Raw genomic sequence first — 26,151 nt, 5'->3', positions numbered from 1 at the left:
CCAGGTTCGAGTCCCGGTCGGGGCACACATTTTCAACTGTTCCCGTTGATGTATATCAACGCCTGTCGGCAGCGTAGGGTCTTGATTTAATTATCATTTCATTTTGTTTATGACTTGAAACGAACCGACGCTTCCCGTCGACTGGGCGTCGCATGAAAGACGTGACGAGCAGTAATTGTTTGGGCTGACACGAGCTGCACGATGCAAAAACGAAATTGCAAATATCTGCCGAAACACCAGAGAAAATGCGCCTGACGAACCCCACACACACACACACACATATATATATATATATATATATATATATATATATATATATATATATATATATATATATATATATATAGAGAGAGAGAGAGAGAGAGAGAGAGAGAGCACATACATATATAAGAGCAGATACAAAATAACAAGCGTCCGTGGTCCAGGAAATACCAAAAACTCCTTTGTCTACAGCGGCGGCGACGTGGTGGACCTGTACCTGAAGAGCGCCATTGAGGGCGTCATCATAAAGTGGGCGACGCAGATCAACGACGTGCTCAGCGAGGACTCGTCACAAGCCTTTGGCGCCGGCCACCACCCCACGCCTTCCGCAGGTAAGTGCTGTCAGTTTGTCCTGCCGCATTTTGGTGGAATGTTCCTCTGTGTGATCGGTGCTCGCCCCTGGAAACGGGAAAACAAAATTAATTTTTCTTACGAATTTTTTTCAGGGCTGTTTCCGCTGAGAAACTTATCGGGATGGCACAGAGTTAGCGTTTATATCTATGGAATTTTGTATTTATTCTATTGGTACGTGTTGCGCAATAATGTAAGTCAAATATCAATTCATTTGCGGAATGAGCTAGTAGAAAAGATCTAGTTGTGGCGCCTTTGACTAGTGGTCAAAACGTTATGACTCCCTGATTCCATTTCAGCCACTGGTTAAAATCATGAATAAAAACCATAAGCAATGGTGGCCGAAGACTTTTGTTATAAGGAGTCTTCTTCGTTTTGGCACCGGCCTTGTCAAAGGTCTGGGCTCACTCCCACCCTTAGGGTGGGAAACTACCCGTAAAAGGCGGAAGAATCAGCAGTGATCAACAGAATGAGGATGCAGTAGACAAAGCAAACCAATGCATTAAAGACGCATAATGTATATTCACACTAGATGTGGTTTGTAATTGAAAAAGTCTCATGGTGATCTCTCTACTGGCAAAAAAATTCCGTATTAGTTTCATATTTGGATCTCCGAGAGAAGACTGTCAAGGGGGAGATGACCAACAAATGGGTAACGAGCGGCAGTTGGAGCGCGGCACGTTAGAAGTTTGAATGTGTATGGAAACTAGAAAATATGAAAAGAAAAGTGCAGTGGTTCCGTCTCGATATAGAGAGGGCCAGTGAAATCTAATGGAAAGAAGATAAGGATTTCTAGTTAGACGAATAAAGGGTTAATATCAGGAACAGGAATAGTATTCCTTATGAATGGAAAGGTAGGACAGAAATCAAGCTACTGTGAATAGTTCAAAATCGACAGCAAAACGATATGGACAACAATAGTCCAAGTACGAGCATACGTGCCGAAGTCACTAGTAGAAGATGAAGAGATGGAGAAAGTATATGAGGATGCTGAACAAGTAATTCAGTACGTAAAGGGTGATGATGATCTAACAATCATAAGGGATTAGAATGCGATTGCAGTACGAGGATTGCCCAGAAAGTAATACACCGATTTTTTTTTTCTCAGCCGAAAACAGTGCTACGAATGCGAAACGTTACGTACGAATTATTTGAAGCCTCCTGAGTGAGTGCGTCAAGTTTCCGTCACTTCCGACAGATAGCGAAGCTGCAGGACCGTTTCAAAATGGCGTCTGTAGATGATGTACGTTACAAGCAACATGCCGTTACAAGCAGAGAAAGAAACTGCTGGAATATTCACAAACGCTTGTGCAAAGTCTATGGGGCATTTGCTGTCGACAGAAGTACAGTTAGTCGGTGGACACGGAGGCTGAGGTCATCAGAAGGCGGTTTGGTGGAGCTCCACGATTTGCAGCGGTCGGGAAGGCCATCCACGGCTATCACATCAGACGCATTGCAGCTAGCTGATGTTGTCATTCGAGAGGACAGACGCATTACGAAGAGACAGTTGGCGCTGAATCTGTCAATCAGGAATGGAAGTTCACACAGTGAAGCACTGGCTCCGCCACCAGAACAAGGATTGGTACCGACAGGGCATAAATGCCCTTGTTTCGCGCTGGAGGAAGGCCATAGAATGGGATGGAGACTACGTGGAAAAATTCGATGTGTAGATGAAACACCATTCTTTCGTGTGTATAATTCTCATTATGCTCAATAAAGAATTGTTGAAGAAAAAATGCGGTGCATTACTTTCTGGTCATCCCTCGTAGAAGCAATATATGGCAAATGGGCTTGGTATTATAAATGAGAGAGAAGAAAAGTTACTTAAGGCCTGCAATAAATTTCAGCAAGTGAACTCACTGTTCAAAAACAGTAAAAGCAGAAGGTATACTTGGAAAAGACTCGGGTAAACGGTAAGACACCAGCTGAACTACGTAATAATCAGACAGAGATTTCAGGACATTAGATTGTAAGGCATACTGAAGAGCAGATATAGACTCAGATCACAAGATAGTAATTTCGGAGAGTAGACTGAAGTTTAAGAGAATCGTCTAGAAGTATCCATGTGGTAAAATATGGGGTATTGAAGTAATGAGGAATGAGATCCATTTACTTTAAGACGGTAGATACATCGATAATGAATACCACAGAGGGCAGTTCCGTTGAAGAGGAACAGCTATCACAAATGTTGAACAGGCCGATATAGGTACGAGGAAGGCAACTGCAAAGAAATCCTGAGCAACCGATGAAATACTTCCGTTGATCGACGAAAGATAAAAAAACAAAAATCTTCAGGGAAAGGAAGGAATACGGCAATGTCAATCACTTAGGAACGAAATAAATAGGAAGTGCAGGGAAATAAAGGAAAAATGGCTACGGGAAAAATGTAAAGAAATCGAAAGAGAAAGGATCGTTGGAAAGACTGATTCAGCATATAGAAAATCCAAAACAACCATCGCTTAAATTTAAAACAAGGGCGTCAACATTGCAGTGGGAATACCACTGTTGAACGCAGAGGAGAGAGCGAATAGGTGGAAAAAGAACGCTGAAGACATCTACAATGGGAACGATTGTCTGATGACGTGATAGAAGAAGAAATGTGACTCGTTATGCAAGAAACGGGCTTCAGTATTAATCAGAGCTGCGGCCAAATAAAACAGAAATAACAGTTAACATTCATTCGGAATTTCTGGTATCATAGGGGGAAGTGGTAACCGACAATTCGAGTTGGTATGTAGACTATATGAGACTGTAAACACACCATGATACTAACGGGAAAATATCATCCACACAATCCCGAAAGTAGCAAGGTCATGTAAGCGCGAGAACTATCACACAACCAATTTAACATTTCATGCATACAAGTTGTTGACAATAATAACATTCAGAGTAATAGAAAAGAAAACTGAGGACCTATAAATAACGACCAGTTTGGCTTTAGGAAAGGTAAAAGGACCCGAGAGGCAGTTCTGATGTTGAGCTTGATAATGGACGTTATACTAAAGAAAAATACTGTAAATACACGTATGTAGGAATGTAAACGTAGAAAAGCATTCGACAACGTGAAATGGTGCAAGAGGTTTACACTTCTGAGGAAAATAGAGATAAGCTTTAAGGGATGTGCAATATGCACAAGAACCAAGAGGGAAAAATAAGATTTGAATATCAAGAACGAACTGCTTGGCTTAGAAAGGCTGCAAGGCAAAGACGCAGTCTTTCACCCCTTCTGTTCTGTCTGTACATTGAAGAAGCAATGACGGAAATATAAGAAAGGTTCAAGGGTTGGATTAAAACTCAAGGTGAAAGGATGTCAGTGAAAAGATTTGCTAATGACATTGCTGTCCTCAGTGGAAGTAAAGAAAGTTACATGATCCGTTGAGGGGATTGACAGTCTAATGCGTACAGAGTGTAGAAAAAAGAAAGACAAAAATAATAAGTTGTAGCAGAAATAAGATCAGCGATAAACTAAACAACAAAACTAGTGACCAAGACGTAGACGAAGTGAAGGAATTCTACTACCTTGGAAGAAAAATGACACACAACATACGAGACAAGAAGGATATACAAAGTATACTATCACAGGAAAAGAGGGTATCCCTGGCCAAAAGAAGTCTACTAGTATCAAACATAAACGTTAATGTGAGGAAGACATTTCTGAGGATGTACGTTTGAAGCACAGCATTGTACGTTGCTGAATCAAGGATTGTGGGAAAAAAAGAGAATCGAAGCATTTGAGATGTGCTGTTATAGAAGAGTGTCTAAAATTAAATGTACTGATAAGATAGGGAATGAAGAAGTTCTCCACATAATCGGAGAAGAATGGAACGTATCGAAAATGCTTACAAGATTGCTGTGTGCGTATACGAGCTGGGTTGATGGCACTTTGCTTTCAGCTCCAGGCTGTGTTGGCTTCTGTTACTCAGCTTTAAGCTGAAGTATGCGGGAATCATTGTTGTGGGCTGGCCGTGAGGATTCAACGGACGTCCAATGTGACCCACGAGTCTGCCGATTGGTCTGCTCCGGTGGCTAGTCCAATTACTGCTCGCATTGTAGTTGACCCCTCACTCGTGGTCGAGTGTGAGGTCGCCTCGAAGGGTGGCAGGCTGCGAAAGACTTCCCAGGAAACTGAACGTAAGGCCTCCCCAGTTAGTCTGAGAAACATTTTTCAGGCGCTATCTGCAACTGATGATGTCCCTCCGCCAGATACAGTTGTCGTTTCAGAGAAAACCTCTCAGCCTGCAAGATCCGAGCAGTCAGAGCATGTGGCATTATTGGTAGCTAGGAGCTCTAATGTTAGGTTCCTTATACGGCTCTTAGGGACATGGCTGCCAAAGGGGGGGGGGGCGAGGGGAGGAGGAAAGCCAGAGTGCACTATGCATGCGTACTGGGTGCAGTCATTCCAGACGTGGAACGAGTCCTCCTGGATGCTATGGACTAGAGGGTGCAGCCAACTGCAGGTGGTGGCTGACATCGGTACCAATGCTTTGGATCGGAAGAGATTCTCTCTGGTTTCGAGCCGCTACCTGAAGTGGTAAAGGCTGCCAGTCTTACCTGCAAGATGAAAGCAGAGCTCATAATTTGCACCATAGTCGACAGGACAGATTGCGAACTTCTGGTGCACAACTGAGTGGACAGTCTGAATCAGAGGCTCAGACGGTCCAGCGACCTTGTAGGCTGCAGATTCCTCGACCTGCGCCATAGTGCGGTGGGGTTTCAAGTTCCTCTAAATAGGTCAGGAGTCCATTACACGCAGGAGGAGGCTATATGGATAGCGGGAGCTCTGTGGCGTGGATTGCAACGTTTTTTAGGTTACTGGGTCTCGGGAAAACACAAAAAGGGCTTCAGTCTCAAAGAGTGCAGGTCGAACGCAAGAAGAATGTAGAAGTAGGAACCATCGGTATAACAGTTGTAAATTGTAGCTGTGTTGGGAAAGTATCAGAGCTCAAAGCGCTCATAGAAAGCACTGATGCTGAAATCGTTTTAGGTACTGAAAGGCCAGATATAAATTCACCCGAAATTTTTGCGGGGGACCTAACCGTGTTCAGAGAGGATAGGCTAAATACAGTTAGTGATGGCGTGTTTGTTGCTGTTAGAAGTAGTTTATCTCGAAGCGAAATTGATGTAGATAGTTCCTGTCATTTTTGGAACCGGGATAAAATAATAATTGGATCCTTTTACGGATCACCCAACTCAGGTAATACAATTGCTGAGAGGTTAAAAAAAAACTCGAATCTAATTTCAAACACGTACTCATAGAATTATAGTTGATGGTGACTTCAATTTATCCTCGATGTGTTGGCGAAAATGCATGTTTAAATCCGAAGATACACATAAAACATCATCCGTAATTCTGCTAAACGCTCTCTCTGAAAATTATTTCGAGCAGTTAGTTCATAACTCGAATAGTAAACGGTTGTGAAAACACACTCGAGCTCTCAGCAACAAATAATTCTGAGCTAATAACAAGCATCAAAAGGGATACAGGGTTGTCGTAGCAAGACTGAATACCGTAACTGCCAAATCCATCAAAAATAAACGAAAAATATATCTATTGTAAAAAGTAGATAAAATTTCGCTTGACGCCGTCCTGAGAGACAGTCTCCACTCTTTCCAAATAAACAATGTGAGTGTAGACCATATGTGACCTGAACTCAAAGAAATAGTATCGACAACAATTGAGAGATTTACACCTAACTAGTGTAGCCTGTGGTCGAAATTCGACCAATTGCGTCAGTGGACATGTTGTGTGATGGCAGATGTCATGTATCTTAAGGTGTCTGAAATTTTAGCCGCAGAACTGATCCGTGGCAAATGCTACATAATACTTACGTATATTCTTGAAATATTTTTTGCTTTCTCTTCAGTTGTTCCATAATTTGAAGGGAATATTTGACACACTGTGTTGAAAATAAATTTTGTGTTAATGGCGGCAAATTAATTTTACCCTTACAACAACTCAATGTGAATGCCGTTGTATCGCATAAAGTCATCTCAAACGCGAAATGATTTGCACTACAAAATCTGCACTGTAAGTTCATCAAACCACAATTACACTTCTCAAAATTAGTTGTAATTATGTTCAGCGAACATTTAAATGTATCTTTCAGAACGACAATAGAATTATCGTTATCAGCAAACTGCATTGTTCCTATTGCTTTCTCTAAGCAAAAATTGTCTCTCTCTAGTTCTCCGTCTTTCAGTCCGACTCGTGAATGTTCTTCTTCGAGGTGTAACCTAAAACAAATATAGTTTCCCTATAATACGAGATAGTAGCTACTCAAAATTAAGATACAGAAAATTAGGGACACTCTAAATTTTGTGGTGATGGCGGCATTCGAACACAGAGCTAGTTCCGTTAACGCTTGCTCAAGCGTGTTTGACAAGCATGGAGTTAGGTGTGTAGCCGCTCTTAGATCAAAGTAAGTGAAAAAACGACGATAACAAACAACGTTTGTTGTCCCCAACGGCTTCATTGCTACGTTTCGTTTTCGACTGTTGACAACATCAACAATGTGGCATTTGGTGCAATGTAGCTGTCCTACACACGTATGATACCGAAAACCAGTTATATGCAACATTTAAATACGAACTTCCTTCGATAGCAACTTCACGAAACGTTATTTTCGTGTGTCGTTTCTGCTGTAGCACCTGATCGTTACGTGTGATAGAAGCTAGCAGCAATGCCAGAGACTTTCCAAATGTGTGTGTCTACTTTCTTTTACCTCATGTACATACATTATTTTTTTCTTTTGTACCCATCTACTGCAAAATTCTTTCAGAGTTATGTAAGTTTCATTGGCCTCTTTCAATTTTCGATGCTCACGCATTAATATTATGATCGTTAAATAAAACGGATGCATTGTCATTATGAATGTCCGCATTGCTGCCACTTTCTCTACGCAAAAATTGTGTGTGTCTAGCTCTGCGTCTCTCACTCTGACCCTTTAGCACTCTCCTTCTAGGCATACCCTTAAACAAGTATAGCTTTCGCATAATAAGGGAAGTCGGAAATCCCAGTTATTGAAAACAAAGAAATTAAAAATTAGGAACTTACTTTAAATTTTCTGGTAATCGCACTAAATTATCACACATTTACTCTAACAGAAAAGTAAGTGAAATAACGATGCCAATATACAACGTTATCTACAGACTTCGTTACTACTATATATTGATTTTCACTGCTGACAACATTATCAACTTAGCAGTTGTCGCATTGTAGCTGCCCGGTATACATGTTACACTGCAAATAAACCGTGTCAACTTGCAAGCCTCTAGAATACCATTTCACAAAAAGTTATAACTTCCGTGTGTCATTTCTACCATAACACTTCATCGATTCGCAAGACAGAAGTTGGGAGCTCTTCAATTTAAGATGTTCAGATAGTGGAGATTTTAATGCGTGATAGAGAATAAAACATCAGTGTTATGAATGTAAAAGCTTCTACATCATTTTACCACTCTTAACGGCTACAGGCACATATTATTTTTTTCATTGTGTTCATCTGGGGTAAAGTACCTTCCGAATTATACACTGAACGCCGAAGAAACCGATATAGGCAATAATGCCTGTATAAGACCTGTACCTGGCGCAGTTGTTAGATCGGTTACTGCTGCTACAAAGGGAGCTTATCAAGGTTTTAGTGAGTTTGAACGTGGTGTTATAGTCGGCGCATGAGCGATGGGACACAGCGTTTCCGAGGCAGCGATGAAGTGGGGACTTTCCCGTACGATCATTTCACGAGTGTAACGTTAACATCAAGTATCCGGTAAAAAATCAAATCTCAGACATAACTGCAGCCAGAAAAAGATCCGGCAAGAACGGGACCGACGACGACTGAAGGAAATCGTTCAATGTGACAGAAGTGCAACCCTTCCGCAAATAGCTGCAAATTTCTGTGCTGGGCCATCAACAAGTGTCAGCGTACGAACCATTCAACGGAGCATCATCGATACGGGCTTTCGAAGCCGTAGGCCCACCCGTGTACCCTCGATGACTGCACGATACAAAGCTTTACGCCTCGCCTGGGCCCGTCAGCACCGACATTGGACTGTTGATGACTGGAAACATACTGCTTAGTCGGAAGAGTCTCTTTTCACATTGTATCGAGCGGATGGACATGTACGGGTGTGGAGACAACATCATGAATCCCTGGGCCCTGCGTATCAGCAGCTTTGTAATGGTGTGAAGCGTGTGCAGCTGGAGTGATATGGGACTCCTGACATCTCTAGATACGAGCCTGACAGGTGACACGTTAGTAAGCATCCTCTCTAATCACCTGCATCCATTCATGTCCATTGTGCATTCCGACGGATTGAGCGATTCCAGCAGGAAAATGCGACACCCCACAAGCCGAGAATTGCTACAGAGCGGCTCCAGGAACAATCTTCCGAGATGAAACACTTCCGCTGGCCACCGAACTTCACAGACATGAACGTTATTGAGCATATCTGGGATGCCTTGCAACGTGCTGTTCAGAAGAGATACTCACCCCCTCGTACTCTTACGGATTTACGGACAGCCCTGCAGGATTCATGGTGGCAGTTCCCTCCAGCACTACCTCAGGCATTAGTCGAGTCCATGCCACGTCGTGTTGCGGCACTTCTGCGTGCTCGTGGAGGCCCTACACGATATTAGGCAGGTCTACCACTTTCTTTGGCTCTGTAGTGTATAAGGATCATTGGTCTCCTTGTACAATTAATATTAAAAACCAGTACTTCAGTTTTTGTGTTCACGTATTAATATTATGATAAATTAACAATCGACGGAGCTGATCCCCCATGATACACAAAACAAGGCAGAACACTGCGGCAGAAACAACGAAAAAGCATGCTAAATTTAAAAGAAGGTAAAACCCACAAAATTGGTGGTCTTTTATAGAAGCTCGAAATTTAACACGAACTTCAACGCAAGATCCTTACAACTGTTTGCACAACGAAACTTTGTCTCGAAAAGTGGCAGAAAATTCAGAGAGATTCTGGATGTTAAGTATGCTAGCGGCAAGACACAATCAATGCCTTGTCTATGCGATAGGATTCGAAATACTGTCGATGACAGTGCTGATAAAGCAGAGCTATTAAGCACAGCTTTCCGCAATTCCTTCACCAAAGAAGACAAATTCAATATTCCAGAACTAGAATAAAGAACAGCTGCTAACATTAGTAACTTAATAGATATCCTCGAAGTAGTGAGGCAAATTAAACATATATTGTGTTCGAACATTATGAATTACCTCGAAGAGAACGGTCTATTCACACACAGTCAGTATGGATTTAGGAAATATCGTTCTTGTCAAACACAACTAGATCTTTATTCACACGAAGTGCTAAGTGTTGCGACTTGGCAAGACAGCCAAGACACTAGGAGGTAGCCGAAAGGCACCCGTTTAAGCTCACGCAGGCTGGCGTGAGGTCTGGAACAGGTAAAGTAATTATACTAGCAAAACAGGTACGTAGCTTCTGGAATACTTAACTTTAATCCGTAAATGGTGAACATCGCTCTTGACGGTACATGTTTTACAGCAACAATAGTAACTGGTAATGGCGCTTTGCTAGATCGTAGCAAATGACGTAGCTGAAGGCTATGCTAACTATCGTCTCGGCAAATGAGAGCGTAATTTGTCAGTGAACCATCGCTAGCAAAGTCGGCTGTACAACTGGGGCGAGAGCTAGGAAGTGTCTCTAGACCTGCCGTGTGGCGGCGCTCGGTCTGCAATCACTGACAGTGGCGACACGCGGGTCCGACGTATACTAACGGACCGCGGCCGATTTAAAGACTACCACCTAGCAAGTGTGGTGTCTGGCGGTGACACCACACTAAGTGCTATGGACGAGGGATTTCCAATTAATTTCGTATTTCTAGATTTCCAGGAGGCTTATGACACCGTACCTCACTAGCGGCTTGTAATCAAATTGCGTGCTTATGGAATATCATCACAGTCAAGCGACTGGATTCATGATTTCCTGTCAAGATAATAACTGGCGGAAAGTCATCGAGTATAACAGAAGTGATTCCAAGTGGTCCCCAAGGTAGCGTTATAGACTCTCCGCTGATCCTTATCTACGTACATAAACGATTTAGGAGGCGATAAGAGGAGCCATCTTAGATCGTTTGCAGATTATGTCGTCGTTTATCGTTTAGTAATCAGAACATCAAACCAAAGTGCAAAACGGTTTAGAAAAGACATCTGAATGGTGCAAAATTGGAAATTGACTCTAAATCATGAAATGTGTGAAGTCGTCCTTACGAGCACTAAAAAGAAACCGCTAAATTTCCGTCACACGATAAATCATACTCACACAAGTCTAAAGACTATAAAGTCAACGAAATACAGTGATTACAATTACAAATAACTTAAATTGGAACGATCACCAAAGACTGCGATGCAAGTGTTTTACTAAAGAGACTGCTTATATTACGCTAGTCCGCCCTCTTCTGGAGTATCGTTGTGCGATGTGGGGTCTGTATCAGACAGGATGGATGTAGGACATCGAAAAAGATCAAAGAAGAGAAGCTCGTTTTGTATTATCGCGAAACAGGGGAGAGAGTGCCACGGATATGATAAGCGAATTGGGGTGGCAATCATTAAAACAAAGGCGCTTTACGTTGCAGCAGGATCTTCTCATGAAATTTCGATCACCAGCTTTCTCCTCAGAGTGTTCGAATGGCTCTGAGCACTATGGGACTTAACATCTATGGTCATCAGTCGCCTAGAACTTAGAACTACTTAAACCTAGCTAACCTAAGGACATCACACAACACCCAGTCATCACGAGGCAGAGAAAATCCCTGACCCCGCTGGGAATCGAACCCGGGAACCTGGGCGTGGGAAGCGAGAACGCTACCGCACAACCACGAGCTGCTGACCCTCAGAGTGTGAAAATATTCTGTGGGCGTCGGCGTACATAGGGAGAAACGATCATCACAATAAAATAAGGGAAATCAAGTACTCGAGCGGAAAGATACAGGTGTTTGTTTTCTCTACGCGAGATTCGAGAGTGAATAATAGAGAGTTACTGTGAATATGTTTCGATGAACTCTCTGGCAGGCACTTAAGTGTGATTTGCAGAGCAACCACGTACATATAAGTTACCTGATGTGCAGCCTTATCTCCTTTTCTAAGGGGCACAATAGTTTAGCAAGCGACACTATGTTTATATCGTCAGTTGCGCAACTGATAATGGCGACATGGCCTACTGCCGAAGTATTGATCACGGAGTTGCAGCCGTACGCCCAAGAACTGTTTTCTCGGCATAAGTTTCTTTGCTTCGAACAGTTTGTTGCCAACGGAAGTTCACCTAAACTTGGCGAAAGTTTGTAAGGAGTCTGTCATATCATATTCAGCACTTGATAAATGGGTGACTGAATTCAAATGCAGGTTCACTTCTCTTGAATTTGAGCCAATCGAAAAACGCCCACAAACTGCAAACACAGTTGAAAATATCAAGAAACACCACAATATAGTATTTTGTTAAGTCTACAAAATACATACCTGCGGATGCGATATAGACTCGAAGAGTTTTCCAGGGACAAATTTCTTTTGATCTAGGAATCGTTGCAACTCAGAGACTAACAAATCTGTTGAATAGATAGACGCTCGAACAGTTTTTACATAAAGTCCCTGTGTTTTGCAACTTTTCTGGACAAGTGCATTGTCCTAATTAAAGACGATTTTTCTTTTCTTTTGCAATCCAGGATTCTTCTTAACCATTTCCTCCAAGTAGTTTTCGCTAGTGATTAATATTTTGTAAGGTAATGGGTAAGAAGGATCTCTGAAAACACTCCTCACAACCGCTTCGACAGCCAACATGAGCTTCGCGTTTTTCGTGCAACTGCCAGTCAGATTCGACCCACTGCTTTATTTCCTATTTGGCTTCTTGCATGGAACAGACTACCCATGTCTCATCGACAGTAGCAAACCGAATACCAAAGAAGTTGGATTCTTTTTAAATGATCAACAGAGTCCGGAGTTTTTAGACAATTGGTCAGCTGTCATCAGATTTTTTCATCATGAGTTCTTGTTTAATGTACGATTTATCCTGATGAGACTATGTCGTAGCTATTTCATAGATCATTAATCTGTACATCTCTAATAGAACACTATGAATTTGAATACAATCCTTTTTGTCGTTGACCATTGTGATTTAAAAACTACTATTAAAGCTGACTTTTAGACTGTCTTTGCAGGGGTTCTATTCAGAGTAACGTAACTATTGGGTACTGGTTTCTGATTTTTGCCTATATATCTTTCCATTTCGGTTGTGACGCCAATTTTGTGGCCCCGAAGAAGACCACTGCTAAGATATTTGTTTGTTCTTCACATGACACCTTATTATCTAGAAAGCAAACATAGGCCATTCAGTCGGGTTTTCTGGATAGTAAGAAATATATGGATTCAACATCTGTTTCTGGTACTTTATAAATTCCGCTGCTGGATTCGCCCTCATATTGCCCAGGTCGGCAGCCATTGTCTACTGAATTCGTCGGGCTTAGGACAGCACGTCAGCTGTGTTTCCACATTATAAGTGATTACACATTGCACTGTAACGTCTTAGAACTCATGCTTCCGTGATCACTTGCACCAACACAACTTAGATTCTTCTCTCTTTCTGTAGAGTATCTCGTCTACCCAGGATGGCAGTCTACTGCCATGTGGTTGAGTCCCTTGTGAAGTTTTCCTTGTCCTTCCTGGATACGGCGGCTGTAGTAGCGTCCAAGATGCACCAGATTGACTCGTTCCCCAGTGCTGCTCGGGGATCCAGCGCCCTTAATGCCTGAAGACCATTACCCGCTGCATCTCGAAGAGCACACAGTCCCACAATGTATGCTCTGGGGTGCCTACACTGACGCAGGCGCAACTATTATTAATCTGCATTTTGATTTTATACGCATGCTTATCAAACGGGCTATGATCAGTCAAGTAGTGTATCATTCCACTCGACCGCTGAGGAAATCTCATTTTTATTCTTTCCCTGATGTTAGTCATAAATTGTATGTCTTTCTTCCGGTGCCTAAAGAGTCCCATTCATTTTGCCACAGTTGCAATATGCCATCTTACTTTAACTTTTCGTTCTGGCGTCAGTTTCAAGTAACTTTCGTAGCTACTTACATTTGGACCATAAAGACCTCCCCTCTTCCTAATTTCCAAATCCAATAGCCATGTTCCTTAAATTACTAACAATGTCATTCGACGTAGTGGACTACAAAGATTGTCGAGACACTGATTTTACTGTGGTTTTCGGTTCAAACTGACGCGGGCTACTGGTCAAAAGGATTTTAATTAAATTGACACTGGACGTGGAAGATTTCACACATATCTTTCTCGATATTTTCATCTTTGGATCTGGCTTTGGGATATGCATCACGTAGATATATTTCAAGAGAACTACTGCACGTCTGAATATGGCTGTCCATTTCTCATCGCATGTAAATGATGAATCAGTCTCCTTATATGTCTCCTTATATTTCAATTGAACTTCTGTTGGTGATACATCCTGCAAAAGAAAGTTACATGTCATAGCGGTATTTCAGTTTATCCATCTGAGCGAACGGCACAAAGCATGACTACTTTGACAAGCCCTGTAAGTCAAATTAATGGGCATATAAAGTTGGCGGCCGATGACTTCCGGCATAAGAAGCCAGCCTCATTCTGCCAACAGCCTTGTCAAAGAGGGCGGAGGAGCGGATAGAGGTTCAAGGCACTCTCTTGTCCTAGGGGTGGGAAATTGCCCCTAAAGGCGGAAGAATCAGCAATGATCAACGGCATGAGGATGCAGAAGGCAATGGAAACCACTGCATTAAAGACACATAACGTGTATCCACAGGACATGTGGCCTATAATTGAAGAAGTGTCATGATGATCTCTCCATTGGCAAAAGATTCCGGAATAGTCCCCCATTCGGATCTCCCGGAGGGGACTGCCAAGGGGGAGGTTACCACGAGAAAAAGATTGAATAATCAACGAAAGGATAACGTTCTACGAGTCGGGGCGTGGAATGTCAGAAGCTTGAACGTGGTAGGGAAACTAGAAAATCTGAAAAGGGAAATGCAAAGGCTCAATCTAGATATAGTAGGGGTCAGTGAAGTGAAGTGGAAGGAAGACAAGGATTTCTGGTCAGATGAGTATCGGGTAATATCAACAGCAGCAGAAAATGGTATAACAGGTGTAGGATTCGTTATGAATAGGAAGGTAGGGCAGAGGGTGTGTTACTGTGAACAGTTCAGTGACCGGGTTGTTCTAATCAGAATCGACAGCAGACCAGCACCGACAACGATAGTTCTGGTATACATGCCGACGTCGCAAGCTGAAGATGAACAAATAGAGAAAGTGTATGAGGATATTGAAAGGGTAATGCAGTATGTAAAGGGGGACGAAAATCTAATAGTCATGGGCGACTGGAATGCAGTTGTAGGGGAAGGAGCAGAAGAAAAGGTTACAGGAGAATATGGGCTTCGGACAAGGAATGAAAGAGGAGAAAGACTAATTGAGTTCTGTAACAAGTTTCAGCTAGTAATAGCGAATACCCTATTCAAGAATCACAAGAGGAGGAGGTATACTTGGAAAAGGCCGGGAGATACGGGAAGATTTCAATTAGATTACATCATGGTCAGACAGAGATTCCGAAATCAGATACTGGATTGTAAGGCGTACCCAGGAGCAGATATAGACTCAGATCACAATACAGTAGTGATGAAGAATAGGCTGAAGTTCAAGACATTAGTCAGGAAGAATCAATACGCAAAGAAGTGGGATACGGAAGTACTAAGGAATGACGAGATACGTTTGAAGTTCTCTAACGCTATAGATACAGCAATAAGGAATAGCGCAGTAGGCAGTACAGTTGAAGAGGAATGGACATCTCTAAAAAGGGCCATCACAGAAGTTGGGAAGGAAAACATAGGTACAAAGAAGGTAGCTGCGAAGAAACCATGGGTAACAGAAGAAATACTTCAGTTGATTGATGAAAGGAGGAAGTACAAACATGTTCCGGGAAAATCAGGAACGCAGAAATACAAGTCGCTGAGGAATGAAATAAATAGGAAGTGCAGGGAAGCTAAGACGAAATGGCTGCAGGAAAAATGTGAAGACATCGAAAAAGATATGATTGTCGGAAGGACAGACTCAGCATACAGGAAAGTCAAAACAGCCTTTGGTGACATTAAAAGCAACGGTGGTAACATTAAGAGTGTAACGGGAATTCCACTGTTAAATGCAGAGGAGAGAGAAGATAGGTGGAAAGAATACATTGAAAGCCTCTATGAGGGTGAAGATTTGTCTGATGTGATAGAAGAAGAAACAGGAGTCGATTTAGAAGAGATAGGGGATCCAGTATTGGATAACATTCCATCAGAATTTCTAAAATCATTGGGGGAAGTGGCAACAAAACGACTTTTCACGTTGGTGTGTAGAATATATGAGTCTGGTGATATACCATCTGACTTTCGGAAAAGCATCATCCACACAATTCCGAAGACGGCAAGAGTTGACAAGTGCGAGAATTATCGCACAATCAGCTTAACAGCTCATGCATCGAAGCTGCTTACAAGAATAATATACAGAAGAATGGAAAATTGAGAATGCGCTAGGTGACGATCAGTTTGCCTTTAGGAAAAGTAAAGGGACGAGAGAGGCAATTCTGACGTTATGGCTAATAATGGAAGCAAGGCTAAAGAAAAATCAAGACACTTTCATAGGATTTGTCGACCTGGAAAAAGCGTTCGACAATATAAAATGGTGCAAGCTGTTCGAGATTCTGAAAAAAGTAGGGGTAAGCTATAGAGAGAGACGGGTCATATACAATATGTACAACAACCAAGAGGGAATAATAAGAGTGGACGATCAAGAACGAAATTCTCGTATTAAGAAGGGTGTAAGACAAGGCTGTAGCCTTTCGCCCCTACTCTTCAATCTGTACATCGAGGAAGCAGTCTAACAAATGACGAATGATAATCTGCAGAACCTACCTAACGTCCGATAACCAATGCAACGGTGGAACACCACGCCAAAGCCGGAACCGGCGGTCAGCGCAACGTCCTTAGAATGCTGTGTTTAGAACGTCCGAAAGGAAAAAGGAACCACTACTACCAGAGTAGAAGAAATACCAACCGATCCACAAATTAAGGAAACTGTCAAAACTACACGCCTTACCAGACAGCAGCGGCAAGGCGAGGAAACGTACACTGCCGTTGCATACACTAACCTCCAGGGCAGGTAACTGGGGCGTTAGCGGCCACCAGGCAGGAAAAATACCGCTGGTTGAACTTAACAAATACACTCCTGGAAATGGAAAAAAGAACACATTGACACCGGTGTGTCAGACCCACCATACTTGCTCCGGACACTGCGAGAGGGTTGTACAAGCAATGATCACAGGCACGGCACAGCGGACACACCAGGAACCGCGGTGTTGGCCGTCGAATGGCGCTAGCTGCGCAGCATTTGTGCACCGCCGCCGTCAGTGTCAGCCAGTTTGCCGTGGCATACGGAGCTCCATCGCAGTCTTTAACACTGGTAGTATGCCGCGACAGCGTGGACGTGAACCGTATGTGCAGTTGACGGACTTTGAGCGAGGGCGTATAGTGGGCATGCGGGAGGCCGGGTGGACGTACCGCCGAATTGCTCAACACGTGGGGCGTGAGGTCTCCACAGTACATCGATGTTGTCGCCAGTGGTCGGCGGAAGGTGCACGTGCCCGTCGACCTGGGACCGGACCGCAGCGACGCACGGATGCACGCCAAGACCGTAGGATCCTACGCAGTGCCGTAAGGGACCGCACCGCCACTTCCCAGTAAATTAGGGACACTGTTGGTCCTGGGGTATCGGCGAGGACCATTCGCAACCGTCTCCATGAAGCTGGGCTACGGTCCCGCACACCGTTAGGCCGTCTTCCGCTCACGCCCCAACATCGTGCAGCCCGCCTCCAGTGGTGTCGCGACAGGCGTGAATGGAGGGACGAATGGAGACGTGTCGGCTTCAGCGATGAGAGTCGCTTCTGCCTTGGTGCCAATGATGGTCGTATGCGTGTTTGGCGCCGAGCAGGTGAGCACCACAATCAGGACTGCATACGACCGAGGCACACAGGGCCAACACCCGGCATCATGGTGTGGGGAGCGATCTCCTACACTGGCCGTACACCACTGGTGATCGTCGAGGGGACACTGAATAGTGCACGGTACATCCAAACCGTCATCGAACCCATCGTTCTACCATTCCTAGACCGGCAAGGGAACTTGCTGTTCCAACAGGACAATGCACGTCCGCATGTATCCCGTGCCACCCAACGTGCTCTAGAAGGTCTAAGTCAACTACCCTGGCCAGCAAGATCTCCGGATCTGTCCCCCATTGAGCATGTTTGGGACTGGATGAAGCGTCGTCTCACGCGGTCTGCACGTCCAGCACGAACGCTGGTCCAACTGAGGCGCCAGGTGGAAATGGCATGGCAAGCCGTTCCACAGGACTACATCCAGCATCTCTACGATCGTCTCCATGGGAGAATAGCAGCCTGCATTGCTGCGAAAGGTGGATATACACTGTACTAGTGCCGACATTGTGCATGCTCTGTTGCCTGTGTCTATGTGCCTGTGGTTCTGTCAGTGTGATCATGTGATGTATCTGACCCCAGGAATGTGTCAATAAAGTTTCCCCTTCCTGGGACAATGAATTCACGGTGTTCTTATTTCAATTTCCAGGAGTGTAGTAACGCATAGAATGCAGCAGTTAGTAACAAGAAGTCGAAGAAAGCTAATGAGATCCGCCTTCCCCAAGCACTCCACTCGCTGTTCTTCGTCTCGGCGACACTGCGAACAGCAACACGAACTCAAGTCAATGGAGAATTGCGAGATGTCACGATGGTGGTGGTTTCACTGCTAGGATTAAAATCCACTCAGCTTAAAAGCTTGTTGGATCAGGTTGACGACTAGGTCGTGTACCCTCGCGACCACAGCCCTTCCATCTGGCAGTGCATGCGTGCCGCCAGCAGCCCCGGCGTGTTCCCGCACTGCCCTCTTGGATCTTCCGGAGTTCCCAACCGAACTGCCCACTCACACGACCCGAAAGCACAACGACTTCACCCCAATGTTAGGGCCACAGTTTCTACATATCGATAACGCCGATGCTGGCACTAGCCGACAGGCAACACTTGCGAAACCAAGTGGCGCCAGTCAACACAAGGAGAATACAAACAACCGCAACCATGTCAATTAAACGATACAGTCTGGACTCCAACAGAGGACAGAAATCTACAACAGCACCAATGCAAGCCGCAGCACGGCTCACTGTAATTTGACCTGAATTGCTGCATAAAATGCACCATTATAAAAGAAACAAAATTTCATTGATGTCAACGCTATCTCCGTACAAGGCTAAGATAGTTTTACTCTCGTACTGCTTTCAGGTTCCGGGGGGTACACTTTATCTAAACTGGCAGTTTTATTTTTATTCGTTCGGCTTAGAAATAAGACAAACTCATTTACATAAGAAATAATCCGGATGAGGTTTCAGTTGAACGATGGTATATAAAAAACATCCTTTCACTTATCGCGCTTGTTTTACCCAATTTAGTCTTGGAAAATTTCACAAATCTAACAACAAAACTACTGGATTTTGCATCAAGAGATAGTAACGTGGGCACGTACGAGGAGTATTCATAACGTTTCGACTATCACCTCAAAAAGTCAAGCCGTAACCATGAAATTTGGTGACGCTGCAAGCCCTTCTACACGTATTCGCGTTCAATGTGATACACTTCTCCTATAGACGCCTGACTTGGAGAAGACCTTGATTGTAGAAGTCTTCGTTTTGGCTCTTCACGAAATGTTGCAACTCGAAAATTATTTCTTCAACATTCTGGAATAGCGTCACACGTCATGTCTCTGACGTCCGAGGAAATCAGAACAACTGACTGGGTACCATGTCAGAAGAATACGGGGAAAGAGGCAAAATGTGACAGATGAACGAAGCAGCATGTGTGGCTGTATGTTGTGCAGAATGAGCTGGGGCGTTGTGTAGGAAAAACACCCCCTTGGGCAGTTTCCGTGACTCTTCCTCTTGAAAACGTTCATACCTTGGTTCAGGGACTTGGGTAGCACGCTCCTGTGACACCTTGCCCGTTAGGTCCACACTTTGGTTGTACCAAAAAACACTCAGCATCATACTGCCTGACGATGGTTGGGCCTTCGGCTGTTTCTGTGGTGACGAATCCACACGTTTCCACTGCTTTCTTCGTTTCTTTGCTTCGGAGTCATACTGATACACGCTACACTCGTCCATGGTGATTAGGGGACTGAAAAAGTCACCTGAATTGGTCTGGCACAGTTCCAACATTTCCACTGCTGTGTTGGATCAGCGAGCTTCTTGAATGAGTGATGAAACCCAGTGGTTTGCCACCTATGCCATGTTCAAAGTTACCATAAGTTATTTGAAATTGGACCATCACTGATTTCCACTTCTTCCACTATCGCCTTGATATTGGTGCCCAAGCCTTTGAGCACCAAGACCTTTCCACAAAGGAATGCTCTGCTACTTCGTTCTTCGTCGGTCGTTCAGACTTGTCTGACTATATTGGAAGCATTTGAGTCACTTACCCATTGCAATGTTGTCGTGCCTTGGTGCTGCACATTTGCATCAAATGCAGAAATCTAATTCTCTCACGACAATGCATTTTGTCGATGGGCTGGGCCATTTTCCTATGGCTCTTCTAGCGGTGTGCTATGGTAATGTGGCACGCGGATTTCAGTGTGTACCAGAACTCCACACAGGTACCTGCATACGTATGAAAATGTAATTACGTAACTTAATGTTCTCTAAATAATAGTCAAAACTTTGTGACAACCCACCATGAGTGAGAGATTGTTTACACAGAGGGCTTCTATACTAACCCATGGACCGTCAGGGATAAATACATCTGCTTATCGCTTAATCTTCATATTATACAGTCCATCGTACAACTAGAAGATTGTATAAGAATGTCTATTTCGCCTTCTTTTCCTCGATAATGTATTCGATTGGTGCACAGGTTCGCAGCGTTTTTCCATAAGTGTAATAAATACAAGAGAGACACATAACAGACTGTAGTTATCAATAGTACACTACTGGCCATTAAAATTGCTACACAACAAAGATGACGTGCTACAGACGCGGAATTTAACCAACAGGAAGAAGATGCTGTGATATGCAAATGATTAGCTTTTCAGAGTATTCACACAAGGTTGGCGCCGGTGGCGACACCTACAACGTGTTGACATGAGGAAAGTTTACAACCGATTTCTCATGCACAAACAGCAGTTCACCGGCGTTGCCTGGTGAAACGTTGTTGTGATGCCTCGTGTAAGGAGGAGAAATGCGTACCATCAAGTTTCGGACTTTGATAAAGGTCGGATTGTAGCCTATCGCGATTGCGGTTTATCGTATCGCGACATTGCTCCTCGCGTTAGTCAAGATCTAATGACTGTTAGCAGAATATGGAATCGGTGGGTTCAGGAGGGTAATACGGAACGCCGTGCTGGATCCCAACGGCCTCGTATCACTAGCAGTCGAGATGACAGGCATCTTATCTGCATGGCTGTAACGGATCGTGCAGCCACGTCTCGATCACCGAGTCAACAGATGGGGACGTTTGCAAGAGAAGAACCATCTGCACGAACAGTTCGACGACATTTGCAGCAGCATGGGCTATCAGCTCGGAGACCATGTCTGCGGTTACCCTTGACGCTGCATCACAGACAGGAGCGCCTGCTATGGTGTAGTCAACGACGAACCTGGGTGCACGAACTGCAAAACGTCATTTTTTCTGGTGAATCCAGGTTTTGTTTAGAGCATCATGATGGTCGCATCCGGTTTTGGCGACATCACGGTGAACGCACATTGGAAGCGTGTATTCGTCATCGCCATACTGGCATATCACCCAGCGTGATGGTATGGGGTGCCATTGGTTACACGTCTCGGTCACCTCTTGTTCGCATTGACGGCACTTTGAACAGTGGACGTTACATTTCAGATGTGTTACGACCCGTGAGTCTACCCCTCATTCTATCCCTACGAAACCCTACATTTCAACAGTATAATCCACGACCGCATGTTGCAGGTCCTGTACAGGCCTTTCTGGATACAGAAAATGTTCGACTGCTGCCCTGGCCAGCACATTCTCCAGATCTCTCACCAATTGAAAACGTCTGGTCACATCACTGCTCCTGATGAACTATGGTATCGTGTTGAAGCTGCATGGGTAGCTGTACCTGTACACGCCATCCAAGCTCTGTTTGACTCAATGCCCAGGTGTATTAAGGCCGTTATTGCGGCCAGAGGTGGTTGTTCCGGGTACTGATTTGTCAGGATCTATGCACCAAAACTGCGTGAAAATGTAATCACATGTGAGTTCTAGTATAATATATTTGTCCAATGAATACCCGTTTATTATCTGCATTTCTTCTTGGTGTAGCAATTGTAATGGCCAGTAGTGTATATCCTCCTTCACTATTCACAACAGTCTGCCAACGCTGGTGTAACTTTGTGATTCCACGACTGTAGAAATCACCTGGTTTTGGATGGATGTTATGGGCGCCCAACGGCGAGGTCATCAGCGTCCCGGTTTTGAGGAGAAGAACTCCTCGAGCCTTGTTCGGAAACATTTTCTCCGGCAAGGAAGTTCCTTGAAATTTGTTTGATAGAGAGCGGAAAAGTTGAAAATCTGAGGGTGGAAGATCAGGTGACTAACGTGTGTGCTAGCTTCCCTACTCAACGCCTGTAGTGTGTTTATTTTCAATCTAGCAGAATGCGGGCGGGCATTATCGTGGAGTAACATCACTTCACGCAGTATTCCTGGTCGGTGTTCTTGGATAGCAACTGCGAGACATCTCAGTTGTTGATAGTATATGTCAGCAGTCATGGTAACATCTCATGGAAGCGATTCGTAGTAGACCAACCAGTCTCTGTTGCGCCATGTCCGTAACATTACCTTTTGTGGATGCGCGCAGATCTTTGTATAGGGAGCTGGTGCTTTGTTTGTGCTCAACCATTCCGTTCTTTTACTCACGTTACCATAAAGGCACCATTTCTCACCAGTAATCATACAGGATAGGAATGGTCGGTGTTGTTCACAAGCCGATTGAGGACGAGCAAGCAGACATGCATATATGGTCACAAGGTGATTTTTGTGATGCGGTACCCACACACTCGATTTCTGAAACTCCACATGTCACAGAGTGATGGAACGATCACTGTGCATCACATTTTCCAGTTCTCGAGTAAACTGACGTGGATCATTGTCGATCAATGCGTTTCAACGGTCTTCATCAAACCCCGGAGATCTTCCTCAAAATGGTGGGTCACTAATGTCAAAACTATCCTCATTAAAACGAGAAAACCGCTTTCTTGCCGTGCTCTGTCCAACGGCATTTTCCCCGTACACGCTGTAAATGTCTCTAACTGCCTCCGCCAGTGTCTCTCCTCTTTTGAACTCAAACTGAAGAATAGGTCGGAAATGCTCCGATTTGTCCACTTGGCACTCCATTTTCTAACGTTCACAACTCCACTCACTATCTCCAAATTACAAAATGACAATATGAGAAGTGAAATAGCAACAGTGAACTATAAATGAAGAATGGCAATCGATAAACAAGCCCATAGCAAACGGAATGCCAACACGCAAAAGAGGAACAACACGAACTTATGCACCGACGTAATATCAGAATTATAATTGCTGCCGTAATGTGGTAGGTAGCAGGCTCTGCCATCAGCAATTATATAATCTGAATGTCAGATGTAGCATCTATGTAAGAAGATGACAGCTGTGTGATACGTACAACGTACACCAACAAATAAATTGTGCCTGTTCCAGAGATGACGTACTGGAACAAGCGGCTGGACAATCTCCAGCACATCTACGAGCAGCTGAGGGACGAGCGCGTGCGCAAGATGGCGGTCATCCTGGAGCGCACGGACAGCGCCTACTTCCCCTGCTTCAAGACCATCTTCAGGAACATCGTCGCAGGTCAGTCTGCAGCAGAAGCAGCAGCAATGCTCCATTTTCTGAGGACGCCCTAGAGCAACCGGTTTAACCGGTTTACAAGTTATAGTCTACTTCTAGCACTACCACACACTGAGGTGACAAAAGTCATGGGACAGTGATATTCGCATAGATGGCGGTGGCATCGCATACACAAGGTACAAAAGGGTTCTACATTGACAGAGCTGTCATCTGTACTCGGGTGATTCATGTGAAAAGCTTTCCGACCTGAGTATGGCCGCGCGACGGGAAGTAACAGACTATCAATGTAGAGTGATAGTTGGAGTTACAGTCATGCTCATAAATTAAGGATAATGCTGATACATGGTGAAAAAACGCTCTGGTGGGTGGTTTGCGGGTTTAAATCACCTCGGGGTATGACCATGCGGTGCATCTGACGTGCGGTCATCGCACGGTGGCGCTGGCAGCAGTCCACACACGCAGATGTGTGTTGGTGCATGTCAGAGTACTTTGCAGCGAGTAAGTGTGCAGACGTTTTCAGATGTGCTAATGGTGACTGTTGAACCGTAAAATTACTACTGGTTCACCAAAGGTTATTAACCTCAATAAATACACAAAATGTAAAGTGGAAGTACGTGCCAAGGAATAACTGGTGAAATTACACACAATTTTCAGTAACGCTTTTTATTCAAATTTGGTGCAAGACTTTACGATATTTAAAAAAACAACAATCATTTAACAAATAAGTGACAATTTACGATAGGAAAGGACTTTTAAATTATTATAAAAAAATTCACGCCAGTAAAAGGCAAGTACAGGCAAGCAATTTAACGTACACAACGCGACGCTGTATAATATTTCAAGCTCAGCTAAATTACGGGTGAATTTCACTCCATTCATTAAATGGCGCAGAATCTAACTTGTCTGCAACATATAAAGCCAATCCTGTTTACAAAAGTTCACAAAATAGAAATACCAAATCCCATGAGTCATGCACACGGGGGGACACTCACAATTAATAACATTAACATTTCCAAAATATATAAAAAAACAAATTTTACAAATTTCTGCCAGTTAACTTACGGCAAACACACACGCTCGCCAGGTAGGACGTGCGAACTTTACAACATTCTCCTTTCAAGGCAACAATTTCTACCCGCAATGAAATGGCGAACATTTGCATGGCAAGGAAACACACTAATAACCAACTACCGGTATAAAACACATATGCACGTTGAGTAAAAGCCTTAAAAGCTATTGAATTGGAAAAACACACAAAAGTTTTTCCTGACTAGAAACAATATCAAAAATCCACTACGGCGTACATTAACAACCTTGCTTAATTATAGCCAAATATACATAAACACAAATTTACGTAAGTTACAGCTTCCAGATGAGCAGGAATTCTTTATGCAATTGACTCGTTTTACCACGAGGCAAAAGAAATTTTTCTTCTTTCTTAGAGCACCTTTTACACGTGACTCTAGTAATACCAGTTATGGCAGGCGAGAGAATGGATCAGGTCTTAGTGCCTCGCATTTTAAACAGTACAGTCATTGGTGTCTTAGACTTTCACAGACATTGCAGAGGCTAACAGTCGAATAAACCCGTAGGTAAGCTGTAAGGAGAAAGAAGCAATCCGAACCACAGATATACTCTGACTCCCCCATCCCCCTTTCGTCCTCAAAAGGGGACAAACGGACCACCCTTTCTAATATTACCACCTTCCCGCGGGTGGGCAGACGAGAATGAATGGCGGGAAACCCCCAAAAACTACGGCTGGTATAATTAACAAGAATCAGTAAATTGAATTCAATTAAACTTCATAAAATCTGTTAACAATCAATACTCAACTTCTGGTGCGTTACGACTCCCAGGACTGAACCAACGCAGCACCTCCAAATGCTCTGCCGAGCCGCCCGCTGCCAGCCGTTTCAACGGACGCAGGAAGGCGCGCCGATTTTCAGAACCTCCTCGCCGACCGACAGCATACGGCCGAACTGCAGATTAGGCCCCTTGCGGACCCACGCTCAGGAAGATTCCTTTCGCGTCGAGCAGTTAACGCCCCATACCACGGAGCCGCTGCTCGCGTCGCTTACGCTGATACCGCGGTCTGCGTGCTGTCCCCCTAGCACCGGCAGAGAAGTCGCTTCTTCATGCCCCGACTGCCAACTCTCCACGACAGCCCATATAGCCACTTCTTAAACCCACGCGTACAGCCCACTTTTCCCCTTTCCCGCAAGAGGGAGACACCGAAGCCTTCAATTGCGACAACGGCGCCACCGCCAGAAAACGGAGGGTGACTGCTTCACGCATAATAAGAGCGGAGACATCAACATGCCTTCTGGACGATCGAAGAGTGGGCCAATGTTGTCTTCACAGATGAGTGCCGATTTAGTCTGGAGAATGATTCTCGATGGATTCGCATCTGGAGGGAATGTGGAACACGGTTTATGGATCAAAACATTGTTGAAAGAGGCCGATATCAAGGAGGGTCCCTAATAGTGTGGGCAGCGATTATTTTTACACTCAAACCCCTCTTCATGAAATTGTAAGGGTCAATCGGCAAGATTTAAATGC

General features: G+C 44.1%; 1 protein-coding gene across 1 annotated transcript in view; it reads left to right on the top strand.

The window, feature by feature from the left end:
• The window catches only part of LOC126474748 (dynein beta chain, ciliary-like), a 734,368-nt gene that overhangs the window by 26,067 nt on the left and 682,150 nt on the right, over positions 1–26,151 (top strand). Inside the window, exons 4-5 of the mRNA XM_050102225.1 lie at positions 454–593; positions 23,443–23,595. Coding sequence (XP_049958182.1) covers positions 454–593; positions 23,443–23,595 — 293 coding nt within the window. The remainder of the gene's footprint in view (positions 1–453; positions 594–23,442; positions 23,596–26,151) is intronic.

The sequence above is a fragment of the Schistocerca serialis genome, chromosome 4, assembly GCF_023864345.2.
Source record: "Schistocerca serialis cubense isolate TAMUIC-IGC-003099 chromosome 4, iqSchSeri2.2, whole genome shotgun sequence".
Classification (NCBI taxonomy): Eukaryota; Metazoa; Arthropoda; class Insecta; order Orthoptera; family Acrididae; genus Schistocerca; species Schistocerca serialis.
Note: the sequence above shows the minus strand (reverse complement) of the source record. Positions and strands in the feature narration are given on the sequence as shown.